Source organism: Spermophilus citellus, assembly GCF_964194105.1.
Source record: "Spermophilus citellus genome assembly, chromosome: 18".
In the NCBI taxonomy this organism is placed as follows: domain Eukaryota; kingdom Metazoa; phylum Chordata; class Mammalia; order Rodentia; family Sciuridae; genus Spermophilus; species Spermophilus citellus.
In genome coordinates, this window is record NC_138200.1 from 68966688 (window position 1) to 68989214 (window position 22527).

Genomic DNA, 22527 nt, shown 5'->3' on the forward strand with positions numbered 1-22527 from the left:
GCAGCCCTGGCCAGTGAGAATAGGGAACGGGGCTCCAGGGGTGACCTTTCCTTCACACACCCATGAATCCCGGGCTGCACCCCATCCTGTTCCGACATTTGGGCAGTCATAAAAAGTGCTGCCATGAACCTCGGGTCCAGTGTCTGTACAGACCCAGGTATGTCCTGCACACTTCGGAGGGTTTATATTTTCATAATTAAAATACGTAACAAAAGGAATGAGGGACCCTCGAGGCCCTGATGTGCCTTCCTCCGGGACTGGATGTAGCAGTTGTACAGCCTGGCAGTCCCCAGGCCCTGCCCGCGGGTGGGATGTGGCCCTCGCAGCTCTGGAAACTCGTGAAGTGGCTTCCCCTCGCCTGGGCGCCTGGGGCCAGGACCGAGGGCAGGCTGTTGAGAGGAAGGCCCCCAGGACGGGCTCCACCTCTCCCTCCCACCCTGCTGGTGCCCTGCTGGTCCTCACCCTCCTGGGAGGAGAGGCAGGTGGTGGGGCAGGGCCAGCGCAGCTTGAGGTCTGGGGAGGGGAGCCGGCCAGGCCAGGCCAGCCGCACAGGGAGGCAGGGTGAGTGGACGGGGTGTCCAGGGCTGGGTGGGGGTCTGAGGGTACTGCTGCCCAGGGCAGTGCTGTGTGAAGGAGGCAGCTGTCCCTGGGGGCCCAGGCCCAGCAGAGCCCAGCAGGCCCTGGGTGTGGGAAGCAGGAGGGGGCCACCCTGGACCCCGGGAGCTGTGCAGGCCACTCCTGAGGCTGTCTGTGACACTTTGTCCTTAGACTTGTGCAGACCTGCAGCTTCCAGCCTCTCTCTCACCTCTCTGATGTCTTATTTGTAATGTTCTAGAATGTTCTCTCCTCACTTTTCACAGTCTCCTTTTTTGTTGTTTATTTCTTTTGGTACTGGGGATTGAATCCAGGGGCTCTCGACCACTGAAGCCCTTTTTAAAATATTTTCTTTAGAGACAGGGTCTCACTAAGTTGCTGAGGCTGGCTTTGAACTTGCTGTCCTCCTGCCTCAGCCTCCCGAGCCGCTGGGGTCACAGGTGGGCGCCACCGTGCCCTGGCTCTCAGGGAGCCATTCTAGGCCCTCAGTCTTCCTGAGCTGGGAAGCGCCCAGGCTCCACATTCTTCCAGCTGTTCTGGAATTTTCTGTCCTGTGTCTGCCTCCCTTCCCAGTAAAAGCAAGGAACCCCTGTGAAGGGGCAGAGGAGTGCAGTCCAGCCAGGTGCTGTGGGAGGCCAGGGCTGTCCAGAGCCCCCGCCCCCCGCAACCACCACAGCACAGTCCAGTACCCACAGGAGCCGCTGTGCTGGCAAGGTGCGTCTTGCTCCCTCCCCACGGGGGGCACGGCCTTCAGAGCCTCGGGATCGGCCGAGGGGCTGGACACTGTGCAAGCTCAGTGCCGGGCCTCTCAGAGCCTCTGTCCGGTCCTGGGCCTCTGCCTCCCACATTTGGTCAGGACTTCACTTTGACACAGTTAAAAATTACCCAGAAGGGAAGCAGGCTTCGCTCTCCTTTGTGGCCCCTGCTGATTAGTGTCCAGCTTTATCTTGGGTTAAACACTGTTTCCAACTTCTCTGTTGGGCCAGGTGTCCAAGTTTCTTTGCTACTTGCTCGTTTGATCTCCCCTTTGTGCGTACATAGCTGCCACGTGCTGCCACTTTCAGGGACACTGGCTTAATAGCCCCAGGCCCATGAGCTAAGAGGAAGGTCAGGCGGGGGCTTCAGGAACATTCACAGAATGTTCCAGAGAGAAAGCCTGGGCCCAGTGGGTGTCGGAGTCAGGTGGGGCGACTGCTGTCCCCAGAGCAGCACTGCTGTGCACAGGGGTGTGGGGTGGCCTGCAGCTTCTCCTGAGGACCTGGTGGGTCGTGGCTGGGTGGCATTCGACCAGGGAGGTGAGGTCTGTGTCCTGGGCAGCCCCCTGATGGGCAGTGTCCCCATTGTGCTCTCTGAGCCTCCGTCTCCTGCTACACAAGGGCTTTTACTGATGAATCCTGATGGTCCAGGCCAGCGGCAGCGGCAGCGGCTGAAGACAGAGGACTGAGGGGCAGGGGCGCCCCTTGGTGCAGGTGAGCCTGGGGCCGAGTGGACAGCTGGCCGTGGGGGGCAGTGGCAGCAGGAGCGTCTTGGGGCAGGTGAGCCTGGGCCGAGTGGACAGCTGGCCGTGGCGGGCAGTGGCAGCAGGAGCCCTTCTGTTTTGTTTTTAATTTTTGAGACAGGGTCTCACTGTGTGGTCCAGCCTGGCCATGACCTTGAATCCTCCTGCCTCAGCCTCCTGGGCACTGGGATCACCAGTGCCACGCCACCTGTTGAGGGGCCTGATAGGAGGCCAGGTGTGAGGCTTGGAGGGAGGACTCCGAGGGTGGGTCCCCCTTCCTCTCATGTTCCTGGGATTTTCAGACAAGAGAGCAAAGACAGAGGCCAAAGCACACTCTGGAACCCGCTGGACCCTGGCCCTGGCGTGTCCTGAGATCAGCACAGGGTCCCCGTGGCCCAGTTGCCAAGGCCAGGAAGGACAGGCCTGGCTCCTGGGGAGCAGGTGTGGCTAGAGGGCAAGGGGTGGGAAGCCCGTCAGGAGGACAGAGGAGCAGCTTCTCGGGCCCTGAACAGCCGGCGTCTCGTCCCAACTGTCCACCAGAGGGCAGCAGCCACAGCACCCAGGACAAGGGTGGGCGGGAGACGCAGGATGCAGTTCAGGGCTGGTGGGTCCCAGGCCTGCGGGCTCCTGCCTCCTGAGAGAGACCCGCCCCTGGCAGGACCCTGACTGGCTCCTGAGCTCTGGGCTCTCTGCCCTTTTCACAGATTGGACGCTGAGGCCTTCACCAGTGTGACTTCTTCAAAGTGGAGTGCCCAGCAGGGCCTGTGGCCCCCACCTGTGACCTAGCAACTCAGGAGGCTGAGGCAGGGGATGGCAGGTTCCAGGCCAGCCTCAGCAACTCAGCAAGGCCCTCAGCAACTCAGCGAGGCCCTATCTCAAAGTAAACAATAAAAAGTGATGAAGTGTGGCTCAGTGGTCAAGTACCCCTGAGTTCAATCCCTGGCACCAAAAAATCCCCCAAAACTGGAGTACCCAGGACTCACTGCTCCCACGGCAAGAGGCCCTCCACGGCTCTGCTCCTACCCACTCGGGTCCTTGGCTGCATCTGAGCAGGCAGGGGAAGGGCAGGCCTCATCGGGCCTCCTCGGGCCTCGAAGCCTGTGACTGGGCTCTGGATCTGGAGAAGAACCTGCTGAGGAGCAGCAGGTGATCCAGGGATGATGACCCTGCGTGAGGGGCTGTGCTGGGCAGCCGCCTCCGTGATGACCCTGGACCCACCTGGGCCCACCCGGCCTGGCAGTGGCCGCCATGTCCTTTACAGATGCCTTGGTGCTGAGTGGGGATGGGTTGGACCAGCAAAGTCCACACGCTGGGAACCCCCTCAGCAACTTGGTCCCATAACTGGGGGTGGGACCACCAGAGCCAAGAGACAGACCTGCCCTGGGGACAAGTACCCACTCCCCCCCACCAGCCAGCTGCCCTTAAAGCCAGAAGCACCCACCCAGGGCAGCTGTGGGCTGGCCCACGCACCAGGGTGGGACTCCCTTGTATCCCAGGATGGGTGGTGCTGGGGACCACGGGGATGCAGTCAGACCCAGAGGTCGTGGACTTGTCCCTGCTTGTTGGGCCACACCCAAGCCAAGGGTGAGCTGTCGGCCCCGGGAGCAGGGGAAGTGTGCCAGAGTGCAGGGCGGCCTGCCAGGAGCCGAGAGCAGACAGCTGGGGGACACATGTGGGCCAGGCTCTCCAGAGAAACCACGCGCTGGCACGCAGAGACAGCCGTCCCAAGGAACTCGTCACATGCTCACAGAGACCTAGTAGCAAACTGGAGGCCGGGAGGCCTGCTGGCTCTGCTCCAGCTGAGCCCAGGCAGGAGACCAGGGGGGCTGGAGGGCAGAGCTGGAGGCCGAGGGGGCTAGAGGCCGAGGGGGCTGGAGGGTGGAGGGGGCTAGAGGCCGAGGGGGCTGGAGGCTGAGGGGGCTGGAGGCCAAGGGAACCAGACTCTCCTGCCACCTTCGTGACCCACATGAGCCACCCAGGTTGGCCGTATCTGCTTCACTTGCCCAGAGCCCCACATGGCCAGCCACCTGACACGCTGGGGCCCAGTAACACTGGCACATAAGGCCACCTGTCACAGGAGAGACAGGGATGCGTTGGGGTCTCTGGACCTGGGCTGGAGCCCCGGAAGGGGTGGGGGCCACAGTGTTGAGCGAGGCCCTCGGTCTCCCCAGGCTGAGTGTGGAAGGCTGGCAGCCTTCACCTGCAGGTGCTCCGCAGGCAGCCGGATCTAGGAGGGACTTCGGGGGAGGTCTGGGGGGACTCAGGGGAATAGGGGAGTCACTAAAGAAGAGGCTGGGCTCGGAGCCCCCAGGCAGGCAGGATGGATGAGATGGGGGAAGCTGAACCCCAGGTTGGGGCTGAGAAGGCTGAACCCCAGCTACAAAGTCCTGGGACCATCTGTGGGGCTGGGGGAGAGGCAGGGCAGAAATGAAGGGGAAAGGATCAGAGACAGCCAGCGTAATGCTGTGCTGTGCTGCAAGGAGGCTGGGGAGGCTCGCTGCAGGCTTGGTGCTGATGTGCGCAGTGAGGCGGGGGCGTCTCTCACACTCCAGGCCCACGGGCACCCAGGCTGTGGAAACCCAATGTGGTGCTCATCAAGACTCAGAGTCCTGACCATCAGACTGCGAGAAGGCCCGGGCAGGCCAGAGCCGGGAGGGTGGAGGAGCTGAGGGCCAGGACCACAGGAAATGGAAGTCCAAGGCCCAGAGGGACCCTCCAGGGTGGGTGGGGTGCTCAGGATCGTGGACGTTCTCTGCTGCTGAGGTCCAGTGGTCATGAGGCACAGTGCTGGGGCACAGGGAGCCCACAGGAAGATGGGGTGCTAGGTGGGGGCTCACCCAGCCCTCTTCCGGCCCAGGCTCCCTGCACGTTCTGGTGAGGAAGTCGCCCCACCTCACAGGCTGCCCTCAGCACAGCGTGCTCAGGTAAGTGAGCCGCGTGACCTCGGCAGAGTTAGAGAGGCAGGCTGTGCCCCGGGAAGTCACCTGTCTGCACTCCTCAGCAGGAGGCGCTCTCCACCAGCTCTGTGGACACTGGCGGGGGTCTTGCCCTGTCCGGCATGTTCCTTGGTCCCATCAGACTTCACTTACAAAACACGTCAAAGACAAGCCAGGTCTCAAGGTGGCGGAGCGAGTGCTCGGCTGAGCTCTGCTTTGTGGGTGTGCGGCCCTGCGGGCAGTGACAAGTCTCTCCACACACCAGGAGGGACTGGGCTCCCTCAGCATGTGCAGGGGACCTGGTGCTGTCTGTCGGCAGAGGCTCCCGGGGCTCTGGGTTTGCTCTGCGGGGTGTAGCAGGGGTGAGGCCTTGCCCTGCACCTCTCCCTTCTGACCCTGCTGGGAGGCATCCCCAAGTAGGGGCTGGGGGTTTCTGGGGGGATATTACCTGAAAAATCCTACAAGGAACAGGTTTCCAGGGTGGATTTGGGAACCCTAGAGTCACCACCAAGCAGGGGGCCAGGGGCTCTGGGCTGGCCCCACCCCACAGCAGCAGGGTCTGAGTCAGGGTTCCTACCCTCAGGGCCAATACCCAGGGTGGCTGGGGTGAGCTAGTGCCCTTCTCCCTCCAGGTCCCTGAAACTCTGGGGTGAGGAGGGTCCCGCCTGGCCCCTTCTGAGACCTGGGGTCTGAAGTCTTCATGGCATCCTGTTCAGGGAGCCGGCAGCTCCAGCTGCAGGAGGGAGCCGCCCACAAGGAGTCACGAAGCCTGGCCAGGGTGGGCCTGTGTGTTCTCGCGGTGCCCCACCCCAGGCTGCTTGGGGACGGACCCAGCAGGAGCTTTGGGCCTGGCCTGGCCTCTCACCCACTGGAGCCCACCACAATTCCCCCCGCCCCCCCTAACCTCAGAATGTCGAGCCACTGGAGGGAAGCCCAGCCTCCAGCTCAGCCTGAACCGCAGACCCTCCCTCGATTTCGAAAGTCCTGTGGTTCTGCCAGAGCACATTCCAATCCAAGATTGCTGTGGAACCTCCTGTCTCTGGGAATGGGGGGAGACCAACCCTCCCCCACTTCTGATAAAGGGACGGGGCTCCCACCCTTGGGCCAGGTCAGAGCTGGCCTATTCCCAGGTAGGTAAGAGGGTGTGTCCCAACTCCGCAGCACCGGCCACTGGGGCCCCAGGGGGTGAGGAGGCAGGCAGGGATCCACAGAGGGTGAAAAATTGTGGGTCAGAATCCCCAGGCCACCTGAGAGGGCTCTGGGCTCAGCAGCAGGACACAGGAGGGCACCAGGCCTGACCTCTTCCCCACCTCCCAACTCAGTGCCCCCCATGCCACGGGCCTGCCTAAGACAGAGGCCCCAGAGTATGGCCTGGGACCTGGAGGAGCATCACTGATGGTCTTCTCCTGCCCCAGGACAGAGCAGGCCCCAGAAACTCTGGGCTGGCGGGGCCCAGCCTTCCTGTGGCTCGCGTGTCTCCCAAAGGAGCAAACTGACATGTGTGAGGTATTAGCCCTCTGCACTGGGAAGGTGCCAGAGTTTCTCTTCTAAGGAGGTGGCCCTCGTTGCTGCAGAGCTCGGGAGCTGGAGAGCTGGTCTCCCGGGCCTGGGTCAGGTAGCTCCGGCCACAGGGACTGAAGCTCTCTCGGCAGCCCCTCTCGTGGTGAGTGGGGGGCGCTGAGTGGGGGCCAGCTGTAATGAAAGACAGAGGCCCTCTAGTCCTCGGGCCTGGCTAGGAAGCTTCCGCTGAGCAGGAACCACTCCGCTAGTGAGTGCCACCCACGAGGGGCGCGTCTCAGAGGCTGGGGGTCCTCAGGGGACGCAGGGAAGGGCAGCAGCCCCAGGCAGGTGGGGAGTGTCTGGGGTGTCTTGTCTGGAGTACGGGGGGGGGGGGGGCGGGTTGGGCCGGGAGGCCAGGCTGAGGGCCAGGACCTCATCAGAGAGGGCCAGGGGAGATTCCGAGGGTGTGGGGCCGTGGGAGGAAGATGACCTCCCTGGGCATCCAGTAGGGCTGTGTGGGATGACGTGGGACACAGAGGAGCCACCTACCAAGGAGAGGGCTGGATGCAAGATGGGGAGGGCAGCTCCTAGGACACGGAGGCCAGAGGCACTGTCCACGTAGATGCTGGGAGCCAGGCTTTGGGGGCAGGGGTTGGTGTGGGCCATGCTGCTGTGATGGAGAGTCAAGGGGCCCAGGATCCCCAGTGCAGATGTCAGTCTGGGCTGCAGCAGGCGGAAGGCCCAGCGGCTAGCTGGAGCCACAGGGTGCTCCCGGGGGAGGGATGGAGGGAGGGGCCACCACTCCCCACACTCCTTCCTGGGTGCTCCTTTGGGGGCTCCGAGGTGCTAGTGTCCACAGTGGTCAGCTGGCAGGGGGCGGTTCACACCCCTGTGCCACGTGTGAACACTGTGTCAAGCCTGTGTGCTCATGGCCTGCGTGGGAGGGCACTCGTGGGTGCTCCTCCGTGCACAGTCCTCGTCTGCTGGTCCGTGTGCAGGTGCAGTGGTGGGGCAAAGAGTGTGCGTACACCTCTGTGCAAGTACACCCTCCGTGGTGTGTCTGTGAAGGACCCCTGGGCCTCTGTGCTTCTGGGCAGTGTCACCAGGGCCCTGTGGTTGGCTGGTGACCAGGCCTGGTCCCTCTCAGCTTGGCCACTTGGAGCTTGACTGGCAGGTCAAGCTTTGGGATTGCATCCGTGGCCCAGGTCCCAGGGGTTTGGTGGTGTGTGCCATGATGTACCGTCTGATCACTGTGCCAGGTGACTCCTGGCCTGCGGGGCAGCAGGGCCGGGAAGGGTCTACTGCAGGTCTGCTCCGTGGCCTCTCTGTGGCCTGCTGGGCTCCCCAACCCTTCAGTTAGTCCTGTGCTCTGTGTTCAGCTTGGATGTGGCTGGAGGCAGAGCCTGAGGCAAGGGCGGCCAAGACCCAAGGCAGGGCAGAAGGCCAGGGTCTCCCGGGGCAGTCCCCACTGTGCAAACAGGCTCATCCTCCCAGGGACACATTAAGGCCGAGCATTTATGATGGCCTCCTTCACGCTGGCCAAGGACCAGAGGAGAGGGAGAGTCCAGGGAGACCATGCAGGCAAAGGCGTCTGTTTCAGGCAAGGAAAGGCCATGGGGCACAGTGGGGGGACAGCCAGGGAGGAGCATCCTGGAGGCAGAGTGTGACCCCCTCTGCCTCACACCAGCCCTGTGAGGTCACTGGTCTGGGGAAATAGCCAGGATGTCATTCTCTGTCCCAGAGTAACGCATCACCAGGCGTGGTGGCCTGGCACAGGCAGCCATGTCTCATCACAGTGCCCAGCCGTGTCCGGGCCTCCAGTGGGTCTACAATCTGGTCGTCCCAGTTGGACTCTCTGAACCAGGGCCTCCATGCCACCTGGGGTTCTTTCCAGGGAGCACTCTGTAGACAGCCAGGCCCAGGGCAGAAGTCAGCCAGCCTGTGCCTCCAGGGGGTCCAGGCTGCGATCCCTCCTCTCCAAGGAGCCCCCCAGGCTGCACGTGGACAGTATGTAGGGCCAAGGCCTGCTGCCCACAGCATCAACAGAAAATGTGACCGACTGCAGCCTGGGTTTCGAACCCAGGGGCGCCAGGCCCTGAAGCCTGCCTTTGAGTGCACATGGCTCCCGCTGCTCCCCTAAGGGTTCTCCCCGCTGCTCCCCTAAGGGTTCTCCCCGCTGCTCCCCTAAGGGTTCTCCCCCCTGCTCCCCTAAGGGTTCTCCCCGCTGCTCCCCTAAGGGTTCTCCCCCCTGCTCCCCTAAGGGTTCTCCCCGCTGCTCCCCTAAGGGTTCTCCCCGCTGCTCCCCTAAGGGTTCTCCCCGCTGCTCCCCTAAGGGTTCTCCCCGCTGCTCCCCTAAGGGTTCTCCCCGCTGCTCCCCTAAGGGTTCTCCCCGCTGCTCCCCTAAGGGTTCTCCCCGCTGCTCTCCTAAGGGTTCTCCCCGCTGCTCCCCTAAGGGTTCTCCCCCCTGCTCTCCTAAGGGTTCTCCCCCCTGCTCCCCTAAGGGTTCTCCCCGCTGCTCCCCTAAGGGTTCTCCCCGCTGCTCCCCTAAGGGTTCTCCCCGCTGCTCCCCTAAGGGTTCTCCCCGCTGCTCCCCTAAGGGTTCTCCCCGCTGCTCCCCTAAGGGTTCTCACTGCTGCTCCCCTAAGGGTTCTCCCCGCTGCTCTCCTAAGGGTTCTCCCCGCTGCTCCCCTAAGGGTTCTCCCCCTGCTCCCCTAAGGGTTCTCCCCCCTGCTCCCCTAAGGGTTCTCCCCGCTGCTCCCCTAAGGGTTCTCCCCCCTGCTCCCCTAAGGGTTCTCCCCCCTGCTCCCCTAAGGGTTCTCCCCCCTGCTCCCCTAAGGGTTCTCCCCGCTGCTCTCCTAAGGGTTCTCCCCGCTGCTCCCCTAAGGGTTCTCCCCCTGCTCCCCTAAGGGTTCTCCCCGCTGCTCCCCTAAGGGTTCTCCCCCCTGCTCCTCTAAGGGTTCTCCCCCCTGCTCCCCTAAGGGTTCTCCCCCCTGCTCCCCTAAGGGTTCTCACTGCTGCTCCCCTAAGGGTTCTCCCCCCTGCTCCCCTAAGGGTTCTCCCCGCTGCTCCCCTAAGGGTTCTCCCCGCTGCTCCCCTAAGGGTTCTCCCCGCTGCTCCCCTAAGGGTTCTCCCCGCTGCTCCCCTAAGGGTTCTCCCCGCTGCTCCCCTAAGGGTTCTCCCCGCTGCTCCCCTAAGGGTTCTCCCCGCTGCTCCCCTAAGGGTTCTCCCCCCTGCTCCCCTAAGGGTTCTCCCCGCTGCTCCCCTAAGGGTTCTCCCCCCTGCTCCCCTAAGGGTTCTCTCCCCTGCTCCCCTAAGGGTTCTCCCCCCTGCTCCCCTAAGGGTTCTCCCCGCTGCTCCCCTAAGGGTTCTCCCCGCTGCTCCCCTAAGGGTTCTCCCCCCTGCTCCCCTAAGGGTTCTCTCCCCTGCTCCCCTAAGGGTTCTCCCCGCTGCTCCCCTAAGGGTTCTCCCCGCTGCTCCCCTAAGGGTTCTCCCCTGCTCCCCTAAGGGTTCTCCCCGCTGCTCCCCTAAGGGTTCTCCCCGCTGCTCCCCTAAGGGTTCTCCCCCCTGCTCCCCTAAGGGTTCTCTCCCCTGCTCCCCTAAGGGTTCTCCCCCCTGCTCCCCTAAGGGTTCTCCCCGCTGCTCTCCTAAGGGTTCTCCCCGCTGCTCCCCTAAGGGTTCTCCCCGCTGCTCCCCTAAGGGTTCTCCCCGCTGCTCCCCTAAGGGTTCTCACTGCTGCTCCCCTAAGGGTTCTCCCCGCTGCTCCCCTAAGGGTTCTCCCCGCTGCTCCCCTAAGGGTTCTCCCCGCTGCTCCCCTAAGGGTTCTCCCCGCTGCTCTCCTAAGGGTTCTCCCCCCTGCTCCCCTAAGGGTTCTCTCCCCTGCTCCCCTAAGGGTTCTCCCCGCTGCTCCCCTAAGGGTTCTCCCCCCTGCTCCCCTAAGGGTTCTCCCCGCTGCTCTCCTAAGGGTTCTCACTGCTGCTCCCCTAAGGGTTCTCCCCGCTGCTCCCCTAAGGGTTCTCCCCGCTGCTCCCCTAAGGGTTCTCCCCGCTGCTCTCCTAAGGGTTCTCACTGCTGCTCCCCTAAGGGTTCTCCCCGCTGCTCCCCTAAGGGTTCTCCCCGCTGCTCCCCTAAGGGTTCTCCCCGCTGCTCCCCTAAGGGTTCTCCCCGCTGCTCCCCTAAGGGTTCTCCCCGCTGCTCCCCTAAGGGTTCTCCCCCCTGCTCCCCTAAGGGTTCTCTCCCCTGCTCCCCTAAGGGTTCTCCCCCCTGCTCCCCTAAGGGTTCTCCCCCCTGCTCCCCTAAGGGTTCTCCCCGCTGCTCCCCTAAGGGTTCTCCCCCCTGCTCCCCTAAGGGTTCTCTGCAAAGGGACCAGGCTGGCCACACCCTAGGACTCGCTCCCAGGCCCCACTCAAGTGAACAGAGGACATGGTGACCAACAAGACTATGCCAGCATGACACTGAGACCGGTGGAAGGGACAGGATGGCACAGAAGCCTGGAGGCTGGCCCGCAGGCCAGGGACGCAGGGGCTGTGGCAGGAGGGGCCTGGCAGCCTAGCCAGAGCCTGTTTGGCGTGGGGCACATGGGCTGGCTGCCAGTGTGCCCTGCGCTCAGCCCAGCACCACCAAAGGAGAGAGAGGCCGAGGAGAGCAGGAAGCAGACGCAGCCTCAGGGACCTGAGTGCTTGTGAGGGGCGGGGGTCTCACACTCCTCTGAGAACGAGCGACAACGGAGCGAGGAAGCCGCGTGGGGACGTCTGCAGAGGGCTGGGTGGGGCTGGCCACCCACAGACACAGAGCAGCTCCACTCAGACATGTCAGGTCAGGGGTGGACGTGACACAGGTGGCCAAAGTGGGGGTCCAGGGACAGAGGTCAGGGGGAGCACAGGACCCCATCACAGACATGTGATCCCGTGTTGGGAGAACCAGGATGCTACTGCTTCAGCGCTGGCCCCGCCTTCTGGCCTGAGTGGCCATCGCTGTGGTCAGCTCCCTGTGTGCACATCTAAGCCTGAGCTGAGCACTGCCCATACGGGGACAGCACCACCTGATATGCTGCTGCTCCAGCCTGGACACCTGGACACTGCAAGCTCATGAGGGTCCAGACAGACAGGAGCAGGCCAGGGAAAGCAGAGCTGCTGCCCAGTCCTGGGCGGGTGTTGCCAAGAGACTGCCCGAGGCTCCCCACGGAGCTCCTGAGAGGAGCTGGGAGGGAAGTGGAGGGAGCCCCAGGGCATGGCCAGACAGTGCAGGGACAGAACAGGAGAGCCGAGGGCCAGGCCAGCACGTGGGGACCAGGGCACGGTGGTGCCAGAGCCCGCGCAGCAGAGGGCCAGGAGAATCCCAGACAGCGCCCCTGACTGCAGGGAAGCTGCGTGCACACTGACAGGTGAAAAGCAAAGTCAAATCAGCAGCGTCACCCAGGCCTGGCAGGATGTGGGGACGTGGGAGCTCCAGGCTGCGGGAAAGGGCAGCTGGCCGCGGCTGGCTGGGTCACAAACCGCTCCAGTGACAGACTTTGGAACCTCTGAGGGTGAAAAGTGGTTTACAACCCTGAACTGCACATCCGGCCAAACCCCTGGTGGGGCCGAGGCCCAGTGGACAGGCAGGTGCTCAGAGTCTGCTCACCCGTGAGGCCTCTCGGGCCAAGGAAGGTGCGAGCGGAAGTTCAGGGGAATCTGCAGAGTCCAGGCTGGGAGGCGGCACTCGGGCAGGGCTGGGCACGGCCAGGAGGGCAGGCTGCGGGACTGAGTCCAGCACTGTGAGGGCGGATGACGAACGGCAGGGTGGGGGCACAGTCGGACTCCAGGAGGGACCACCACCTGGAAGAGGCGTGGCTCCTAACTCCCACTCAGAAGTGACGGCCCCCAGTTCAGAGCTGCAGGAGGGAGGCTGAGGCCAGATCTGGTCAGGCTGGGAAAGGAGGCGAGGCCATTGGTGCTGTGGCCAGTGGCAACGTGCAGAGCTGGTGGCGAGGAAAGTGCCCGGTGAGGCCACTGTCCAGAGCTGCCGAGGTGACCAGGGAACAGCAGCCCAGGGCACGTCCCACCGAGGGACTGCAGGGGGTCTTGTCAGAAGCAGTGGGGACACTGCAGGTACCGCCGCAGATGCAGACGTCTCCACGCGTGGCAGGGGCAGTGGGGACAGTGCGGGTGCTCCTGCGGTCATCTCCACGGGTGGGCACCGTGGTGGATAAGGGAAGTTCCCTGGGGCCCACTGTCCATGTCCTTCAGAGGGAAATTCCAGAGTGTGGGCAGGTGTAAAGGGCCTGGGGCTTCAGGAACAGAGAGAAAGCCCCCGTGAAGACCCGGGCAGGAAGCCCTGCGGCCGGGCAGAGGCTCAGCCACCCAGAGCCAGAGGAGGTGCAGCGTCACCCCAGAAAGAAGAGGGAGGCAGAGATCAGAACAAGACCCTCAAGAGAAAATAAGGGGACACAGTGACACTAAAGGCAGGGAGCAGAGGATGAGGTGGGAAGGATGCGGGGCTGAACGCAACTCTGCAGCCATGAGGGACCCTGGCTTGTGGGAAGGAGCACTGGCCCCAGGGGGGAGGCTAGCTGGGCAGCCTGAGGAGCAGGAGCATGTGCACGCAGGGACGGTGAGTGAGGGGTCCCTACCCATAAGGCTGAACCACCCTCCTTGAAACAAGCCAAGCCCAACCAGTCGGGGCAGTGGCCATGCCTGTCATCCCGGCCACCTGTGAGGCCAAGGCAGGAGGCTCACAAGTTCCAGGCCAGCCTGGGCAGCTTGGCAGGAACGTGTCCACATATAGATCAGAGTGCCCAGGCCTGGCTCAGTGGTGGAGCCCTCTCCTAGTGCACCCTGTGCCACAAGGCTCTGAAACACAAGGACAGGAGCACAGGCTGGGAACTGCAAAAGGTATCGGACAAGATGATCTTCAGAGAGAGGCGCCTGTGGCCAAGTGGACCTGTGGTGGCTAGGGCTCAAGCCCCGCCCACGAAGCTGCCTCGAAACATTAAACCCACCTCGTCACCAGCCACAGGACACTTTCACAGGCTGTGGGGGGGAGGATGCCCTGCCTGTCCAAGAGAGGGCAGGGAGGCCAAGCCAAGTGGACATTAGACTCTGGAATGAGGGGTGCGCTGTTGGGTGCTGGTGCCCATGAGCGCCAGGCTCATCATCCTCTAGCCATGTGGAATCCAGTTTCTGCCTGAGTGGACTTAGGTGCCTGGTCTTGTGGTGGGACTAGGTTTTTTCCACTTTTTTTTTTTTTTTTTTGGTTTGATACTGGGCACTCTACCCCTGAACTGCACCTCAACCCTTCTTATTTTTTTTAAATATTTATTTTTTTTAGTTGTAGTTGGACACAATACCTTTATTTGATTGTATGTGGTGCTGAGGATCCAACCCAGGGCCCCACGCTTGCCAGGCGAGCGCGCTACCACTGAGCCACAACGCCAGCCCTTCCCCTTCTTATTTTTTATTGTGAGGTAGGATCTTGTTAAGTTGCCCAGGTTGGCCTCCAACTTGTAATCCTCCTGCCTTAGCCTCCCAAGGAGCTGAGATTACAGAGGTGTGCCACCAGGTCCAGCAGGATGGGGGTCTTTTCTGTCCGGGGTCCTGGTAAGCACCCAGGATGTCCTGCCAAGGAACAGAGGGGCTGGGGGGCATAAGCACTGAAAACCCCTGGAGTCCCCAGGAGTATGGGGGGCAGATGGAGGGACGAGAGGGCCACAGGAGAGGGCTGACACTGCCCCCTGGCCCAGCGCCCTGAGCAGCTGATTGAAGTATGTGAACAGGAGGGAAACAAGCTCAGAGACCAAGGCACCTGCCTGGAGACAGAGCGACTCGGGCAGAGCCAAGGCTGAGTGTGGCCTCCCCTTTCAGAGGCAGGAGGAAGGGGAGGAGCTGGCACTGCCCTGGGGGGAGACACCAACCTGGCCCTGATCTGTCAGGGCCTTGACATCTGGGGCTCGGGCAGGTCTGATGCCACCCGGGGCAGAGGAGCCAGCAGGCCACCAGGTGGGCTAGCGTCCCTGAAACCGGGCCGGCTGCAGCCTCGGTGTGCTTGTCCGAGTTCTTTCTAGGCTCACCACTCCTCAGCCTGGACAGCAGTGCCAGCCCTCGGTCTCCAAGCATCCATTCTACCCCCTCAAAGGGTAGGCGCTGGTTACTCATTGAACACCCGAGCTGTAAAGGTGAGCCCGGGCCATAACCACCCGGAGCAAAGGCCTCTGCGCTCCTCCTGGCAGGTGGAGGGCGGCTGTCCTCGGTCAGCACAGGTCAGCCAGGACAGACACCAAGGCGACCTGGAAGCACATCCCCGGGGCCTTGCGATGTGGACCAGCTGGTGGCTCTGGCCCCTGGTGGCCGTCTGTGCTGCAGACTCATTCCGGAACGAGGCGGAGAGGATCATGCGGGACCTGCCTCTTGTCGATGGGTGAGTGACCGCCTGCCTCAGCAAGGCTCACACGCGATGGGAGCCTGGGTCTCTCCGTCGCGTGGCCCTTGCCCTTCACTGGTCTGAACTTCGTGGAGTCTCCCAGGGGCCTCAGCAGAGGGCCTATAGGCTGGGCAGGCGGAGGCAGGGCCAGACCCCCAGCTCCTGGGGCTCCTGGGGCTCAGAGCTGGTGATCCAGAGCCCTGCAGCCTGACCCCATCTCTGTGTGTCCAGGTAACGCGGCAGTGCCCCCTGCCTGGGCCTCAGGTAAGGGTGGAGTCCAGCCTCTCCGGGGACATGTGTCTGGCTCTTCCCCCAAACACGGCCAGACCCCGATGCCTCCCTCACAGCCTCATGGAACACAGGGTGCCCCTCTGCTGCTGTGTGTCCCTCTGACCTCCCTGCTGCCCTCCAGCCTCAGCAGGCTGCTTAGAGCCTCTCTCCTGCCTCCAAGGATGGGGCCCCCTCTGGCTGTCCCTTTACCCCCACGCTGGGTCACCCTGGACACCTCTGATGAACATGCCCTCCCGACCCCGGGTCCTCTGCCATTGTCACCTTCCTGGGTGCTGCGGCCACGCTTCCCACTGTCCCTGCACTGCAGCTGGGCTCTGGCGGCTGGGCCCTCCCTGATCTGTGAAGGTGACTCTCCCCACATCCCAGCTTAGTTGCTGGGAGCAGGGGCTCACCAAGGTCTAGGTTCGGCAGGGTCACGGGGGCCTGATGGATGCTGCGCTAGCCCCTGCTCCAGAGGCACCTCTGTGGGGAGAGAAGGGGAGCCCGGACGCCTCCTACCCGGCTCCGGAGAGCAGAGGCCATTCAGGAAAGGAGGGCAGGCGCCATGGGGCCAGGGTGTCCCTTCCCCACACTCCCTCCTGCCCTCTGGCCCGGCTTGTCTGGGTCTCCTGCCAGTGCAGAGGACCAGGTCCTCAGGTCTCTGATATCTGGAAGGAAGTGACCCAGGCCCTCCTGGGCACGCCAGGCGGGGGGAGGGCTGCAGAGGACTCCACTGTAGGGAACGGGAGCCAGGGAACGTTTCTCCCTCCTAGGGGGCACAGGGCAGCTGGGCAGAAAGAGGGCCTGGGTTCAGGTGGGGGCTGTCCAGAGCCCCCATGAGGATAAGGTGGCCTAGAGAGGGACAGAATGCCAGGGAGCTGGGCTTGGGGGTCTGGGGTGGTCCAAAGAGGGAGGGAGCCAGGACGAGTCTCGGTAGAATCAAACCACTAGTCCTGGATCAGTCCACATTAGCTGCACTGACCACTGGGAGACCCAAACAAGTGGTCCCCACAGCTGAGAAGTCCAGGGGGGTCCTGCCATGGCACCCCTGTGCAGGACTCAGTGAGGCCACCATGCCCACCGCTGCCTCAGGGGCCAGCAAACTACCATCTGCCCAGGATAGTTTCTGGGACCTGTCACAGGACAGAACTCAGCCACGTGGCCACACCCAGCTACCAGAGTCTGGGAGGCGTCTCTGTTCCAGTTGGCCATGTGCCTGCCAACATTGTGGGGTATTGTTTCCAGGAAAAAGAGGAAGCCAGCAGGCCCCCAGCATCTCTCCCAGAAGCTCTCTTCCCCCTGCTGGGCCGTCTTTCTGGTGGGACCCCACCCAGGACCCCTAAATAAGGAGAGTAGATCAACTGCCTGGAACTGCAATTTGAGCAGCCTAGGCAGAAGGGCCAGCCCTGCCCTCCCCTGCAGGGTCCCCTCTTGCAGAGTGGGCAGAGCCTGAGGCCCTGGGGGAGTGAGGGCGGGCAGCCTGCACTGCCCTGGCCCCCGCCCCGCCCAGGGTGGGGACAGACTTCCTCAGCTGCTCTTTCCTGCTGGGAGAGCCCAGGGGCTGCGCCCTCACCCGCCCACTTCTCCTCTGGACCCTTGTGTCCTGGTCACTCCAGGAGGAGCTCGGCCACAGTCCATCGGCCCAGTCCCTCCCACGTTCATAGAAGTCCTCGATTTTGAAAAATCACACCCTGCGGCAGGTGCCCTCTAGGGGCCCAGCGGGGTGCCCAGACCTTTCCTGGGGAGGGACTTTCATATGCGTGCCCAGGGCGGCTCATTCCCAGGAGTGCACTTGGGTGGGCAGCATGGAGGGGCACCACATTCTGAGACCCTGAGGTGTGGCTGTGGCTGACCACAGCCTGGAGGAGGACAGTGGGGACAGTGATCCCTGAGATCATGTGGCCTGTGAGACGGTGAGCCTCTTGGTGTGTGTAGTGGTGCTCCGTGGTGTCCCCACACGGACTGCTCTCCACATGCCGACATTAATGGTCACTCACTTGCCCCAGGCTTCACTCTGAAGATGACACCACAACATTCCCATGTGGCTGCCCAGCCAGCTGAGGCACAGAGGGGAGGGAGCTGGAAGTTGACGGGGGCCAGTCCTGGGGAAGGGGAAGTGGAGCCTGAAGCCCTGGCCACAAGTCCCATGTCCCAGACAACCACAGCAAGGCCTGGGCCTCCAGTGTGTCTCCTTAGTGTCTGGTGCCGACAAACTGGACACGTGCAAGTCCCAGCTCAAGGGATGCCAGGCTACTCCCAGCCTCTGCTGGGGCCCAGGGTCTAGGACTCAGCCCTGGGGCTGTGGGCCACCAGAGGAGGGCCCTGGCAGAGCTCCCTCAGCTGCCTGCTCCTGACACACCCTCTCCCAAGGCTCTTGGGGGACCTCAGTCCTTGGGAGGCACAGGAGGATCTGTGGAAATGGGCACAGGACTCTTCCCTAGGGATAGAGTCAGCAGAGGGGCCCTGAACCCCCCAAATCCTGCACCTGATGCTCTGCTCCCTGGTAGAATGGGGCCAGTTGCACCCCACACCCCACCTGGTTTAATCTTCAGACTGAAAATGGTCAGCCTTATCCAGGTGGCCCCACGGGGGCACCCACCCCCAGAGACTGGGAGGCAGAGGATCGCCTGTTCTCTCCTCCTGGAGGTGGGGGCTGCCCAGCTACTCCCTGGCCTAGAGGTGGGCCCAGCTGGATGCTCACCTGAGTGCAGGTATGTCAGCCCCTCCATGGCCTGGCTCTAGCCCTGAGTCTGGGAAGCAGGAAGGAGAGAGTGGACAGCTGTAGCCAAGGAATCAGAAGCCCCACCTTCAAGTGGCCACTCTGACTATTGGACCCCTTCCTGGCTCCCCAGGCACAATGACCTGCCCTGGCAGCTGCTGAATCTGTTCAACAACCAGCTGCTGGACAAGAGGGCCAACCTGACCACACTGGCTGACACCCACACCAACATCCCCAAGCTGAAGGCTGGCTTTGTGGGGGGCCAGGTACGCACCCCCACTGGCCCCAAGATGGCAGCCCCCATCCCCTGGGGGCCTGGCTGAGGCAGGGCCTTGCTGGTGGAGGTGTGGCCTCTGGGTCCAGGGGGCCACGGGCTCTTGCAGCTTCCAGGAGGGATGGGGGACCAGATGCCTGAGGCCCGGTGCCACCCGCTCCTGCCCCCTGTCCCTCTAGTTCTGGTCTGCGTATCTACCTTGTGAGACTCAGAACAAGGATGTGGTGAAGAGGACGCTGGAGCAGATGGATGTCATTCACCGCATGTGCCAGATGTACCCCGAAGACTTGATGTGTGTCACCAGTAGTGAAGGTGGGCCCAGGCCTGGCCTGAGCCTCCAGCAAGGCTTGGTGGTGGAGGGGCAGGGGCAGGAGTAGGAGGTGTGGTGCTGCTCAGGTGCCAGCGCAGTGCCCCTCCACCCTGGCTCTCCTCAGGCATCCGGCAGGCCTTCAGGGAGGGGAAGGTGGCCAGCCTGATCGGTGTGGAGGGCGGCCACTCCATCGACAGCAGCCTGGGTGTCCTGCGGGCCTTCTACCACCTGGGGATGCGATACATGACCCTCACTCACAACTGCAACACACCCTGGTAAGGGTCCCCACTGTGGCCATTGAGGTCAGGAAGTAGGATCAACCCACCTCCACCACCAACGGTCTCCTTCACCTCCTGTGAGTCCCAGGCCTAGCCTGGTCTGCCAGGCAGGTGTGGCAGGCCCGGACCCCTACCCCGCTCCTAAGACACCTGCTCTTTCTCCAGGGCCGACAACTGGCTGGTGGATGATGGAGTTGACAAGGCTCAGAGCCAAGGGCTGTCAGACTTCGGGCAGGTGAGGGGGTGGGGGATGTGCCACAGATCCCTGGGAGAAGGCAGAGGTCCAGGGAGAACAGCCGGGACAGGTGCCCAACCCTCAGGACCTTGGTCTCCTTGTCCATAAAATGCAGCTAGCTTACCCAGGGCTGGGCTCATGGGGCCCTCTGGCCTTCAGAATGCTGATCCCCAGGCCCCCAACTTCCAGCCGCTGAGAGTCAAGCGACACCAGACTCAACTCCCAGGCCTTGGCCTTGGGTGCAGGGAATGGCCCCACCCTGTCCTTGGCTTTGGGTGCTGGGAGTGGCCCTGCCCTGTCCTTGACTTTGGATGCTGGGAGTGGGCCCGCCCTGTCCTTGGCCTTGGGTGCTGGGAATGGCCCAGCCTTGTCTCCCACAGCAAGTCGTGAAGGAGATGAACCGCCTGGGCATCATGATTGACCTGGCTCATGTGTCAGTGGCCACCATGAAGGCTGCTCTGAAGCTGTCCAAGGCACCAGTCATCTTCAGCCACTCCTCGGCCTACAGCCTGTGTAGGCATGCCCGGAACGTGCCAGACGATGTGCTCCAGATGGTGGTGAGGGCCTGGGGTGTGGTGGGAGTCCCAGCCTGTCTCCCAGCGGGTCCTCCCCAACTCAGCCTCCCCTCTCCTCGGGGCAGAAGGAGACGGGCAGCCTGGTGATGGTGAACTTCTACAACTACTTTGTCTCCTGCTCTGAGGGTGCCAACCTGTCCCAAGTGGCTGGTAGGTGGGGGTGTGAACCTCCTTGGGGGCTGCTCAGGGCAGGGCCTGGCTCAGGGCCCAACACTTGCCCTTCCCACCGACAGACCACCTGGACCACATGAAGAAAGTGGCAGGAGCTGGAGCCGTGGGCTTCGGCGGGGACTATGATGGTGTTACCAGGTAAGGGCTGTGACCTCACCCTGTGATCACAGTCCCATCAGGGGGTCCCCAGGGGGCTCAGGAGGGAAAGCAGGTCCTGGGTGCGGCAGGATCCAGTTCTCTTGGCCTGGACACAGGCTCCCGGTGGGGCTGGAGGACGTGTCTAAGTACCCAGATCTGATTGCGGAGCTGCTCAGGAGGCAGTGGACAGAGGAAGAGGTCAGGGGTGCACTGGCTAACAACCTGCTGAGAGTCTTCGAGGAAGTGGAGAAGGTGAGGACAGGGTGGCTACCTATGTCCTTCCTGCCCCCTCCCGTCTGCCCCTGCCAGGCAGGCTGCCCAGCCCATCTGTCCCCAGGTGAGCAACCACAGCGAAACTCCAGAGGAGACGCCCATCCCTCTGGACCAGCTGGGCGGCTCCTGTAGGACTCAGTATGGCTACTCAGAAGCCCCCAGCCTCCACCACCAGCCAGGGGCCCTGCTGGCCTTCCTGGTACCTCTGCTCTTCGGCCTGCAGCCCCTGTGACTCTTTAGGGCTCCTGGGATCCAGGAAGACAGGCTGGTCTAAGAGCACAAGGCCCGACCTCTCCTCTGCAAGCAGCTGGGATTGCTGGGGGGAGGGGGACAGCCCAGGACAGCACACAGTAGACTAAATAAAAGCAACAGCCCCTTGAGAACCAAGGTGTGTGTTGTCAGACCCGAGGCCCGGGAGGGGCTGCTCCTGAGCACATGGAGCTCAGATCTGTGAGAACAGAACCTGAGTCCTGGTGGGTACGGGCCAGAGGGAGCCCAGGACCTCTGAAAAAGGGCTATGCAAACATTGTTTATGGTCTTTTAAAAATACAGTCCAGCTGGGCACAGTGATACATGCTGTCATCTCAACAACTTGGGAGGCTGAGGCAGGAGGATCACAAGTTCTGGGCCAGCCTCAGGAACTTGGCAAGACCCTGTCTCAAAACAAAAACTAAAAAAGGCTGGGGATGTAGCTAAGTGATTGAGCACACGGAGTTCAACCTCCAGTACCAAACAAACAAACAAAAGACCATCATGGTCCAGGAGGCTCCATGACTACCTCCCCACATGGCCTCTGTGTACTCATCTAGTCTGACACTCATGCACACGCATATGCTTGTACACAGACATAACTGCCACCCACCGCCAGCAGGTGTGGTTCTGCAGACCCGAGAGGAGGCCCAGGAACTTGCCTTTGTAAATCATTCCCTTGGCTCAGCCTCTTTGGATAGGTGGGACCATGAGGTCTGAGCAGAGGGGCTCCAGGGCCCTGCCAGGTCATCATGCATTTTGAACAGCAGACCCGCAAGGACAGAGGAGGTCTCAGCTGACCTGCCCAGCACTGACCTCTTTATCAGGCAGACAGGCTCAGAGCCTTCCCATGAGGCCACTGGGGTGTGCCAAGGTGATAAATCTCAGGAGGAACAGCACAGGGCCAGACCCAGGCATACTACCGCTGCACCTTCTGGCCAGAGCTGCAGGCCGCTCCCCCTGGACCCATTGGCAGCACCTCTGCCCAGCACCTCAGGCCCCACCCAGCCCACAGGGTGCACGTTCCTTTCCATCCGACTTCCCTGGGAGAAGACCAGGTAGAGGGTGACCAAAGCCCTTGGGGGCTGAGTACAGGGTCATCTGATCGGGTCTGGAGTCCCCCACATGCCACATGCCACAGTGGGGGCAAGCAGGCCCGTGCCTAGGGATGGAGCCACTGGCACAGAATGCAGCTCAGTCGCCTCTTTACCTTTACGGCACATCCAGCGGAGCAGTGGTCTCCCAGGGATCCAGGCATTCTGAAGGGGCATTTGCTGATTACTTAGGGTCAACTTAATGTTAAAGGGGAAAACAGTCCAGCAGGGGTTCCGTCCAGAGTTCTGCAGAGGTATAACCCTCACTTGGCTAGCTGGGAAGTGCTTTCTCACAAGCAAGGCAGCAAGCCCTGAGCTGAGGCCACACTGCTACCCTTACGACTCAGGCTGAGGCAGGAGGATCCAGGCTTCCAGCCAGTCACAGCAACTCAGCGGCCAGTCACAGCAACTCAGCGGGATCCCCCCTCAAGATAAAACTAAAGGGCTGGGGTTGTGGCTCAGTGGCAGAGCACCACTGGGCTCATCCTGTGCTGCCACGCTGGCTCCACAGAGCCCTGACCCACATTAGGGTCTCACCACAGCACCCAGAGGGACACACCTGCCTGCCCTCCAGGCACTTCTGATCTGGAGAGCGCTTCCTGCTCACCACCTTACTTTTCGGTCATCCCTCATCCTAATGATGTGGTGTGGGCTGAGACAGGAACAGAGCAGTGGGTGCAGAGGGCTTACCCAGGGTCCAGAGTGAGCCGGTCTCACCTCACTGCAGGAATCCCCCCTGCCTTGGGCCTCCTACTCAGTCATAGGGCCCTACTAGCATCTGGCAGGACTATACAGTGTTCTAACCAGTGACCTTCAGGCAGCCTGACCTCCAATACCCTGTGCTGGTGCAGGTGACCACCACATGGGCTTGCACGCCCTTTGGCTGCAGGGCTAGATGGTAGTGAAGCTGGGCGGGGCTCCACATAGGGACCCGGATTCCAGGGCGCCCCTTGCAGCCAACCCCTGCTTTTGGAGGTTCATCTCTAGCCAGCACAAGCCACGGCCGCCTGGCTGCACAC

General features: G+C 62.5%; 1 protein-coding gene across 6 annotated transcripts; it reads left to right on the top strand.

Moving 5' to 3' along the window:
- Positions 1–4911: 4911 nt before the first annotated feature.
- DPEP1 (dipeptidase 1) lies at positions 4912–20539 on the top strand. Of its 6 annotated transcripts, XM_081273737.1 has the most exons (12): positions 6099–6158; positions 14567–14638; positions 14732–14919; positions 18045–18177; positions 18365–18497; positions 18620–18770; positions 18939–19008; positions 19389–19565; positions 19649–19733; positions 19817–19892; positions 20009–20144; positions 20230–20539. In XM_081273737.1, exons 3-12 carry the CDS (start codon positions 14816–14818, stop codon positions 20395–20397), a joined length of 1233 nt encoding a protein of 410 aa, XP_081129863.1. In that variant the 5' UTR covers positions 6099–6158; positions 14567–14638; positions 14732–14815; the 3' UTR covers positions 20398–20539. The 6 variants fall into 6 exon arrangements, with proteins under 6 accessions (XP_081129864.1, XP_081129861.1, XP_081129863.1 ...); XM_081273738.1 differs by lacking the exons at positions 6099–6158; positions 14567–14638 and adding an exon at positions 4912–5016; XM_081273735.1 differs by lacking the exon at positions 14567–14638 and having other exon boundaries at positions 6029–6158.
- Positions 20540–22527: the final 1988 nt, after the last annotated feature.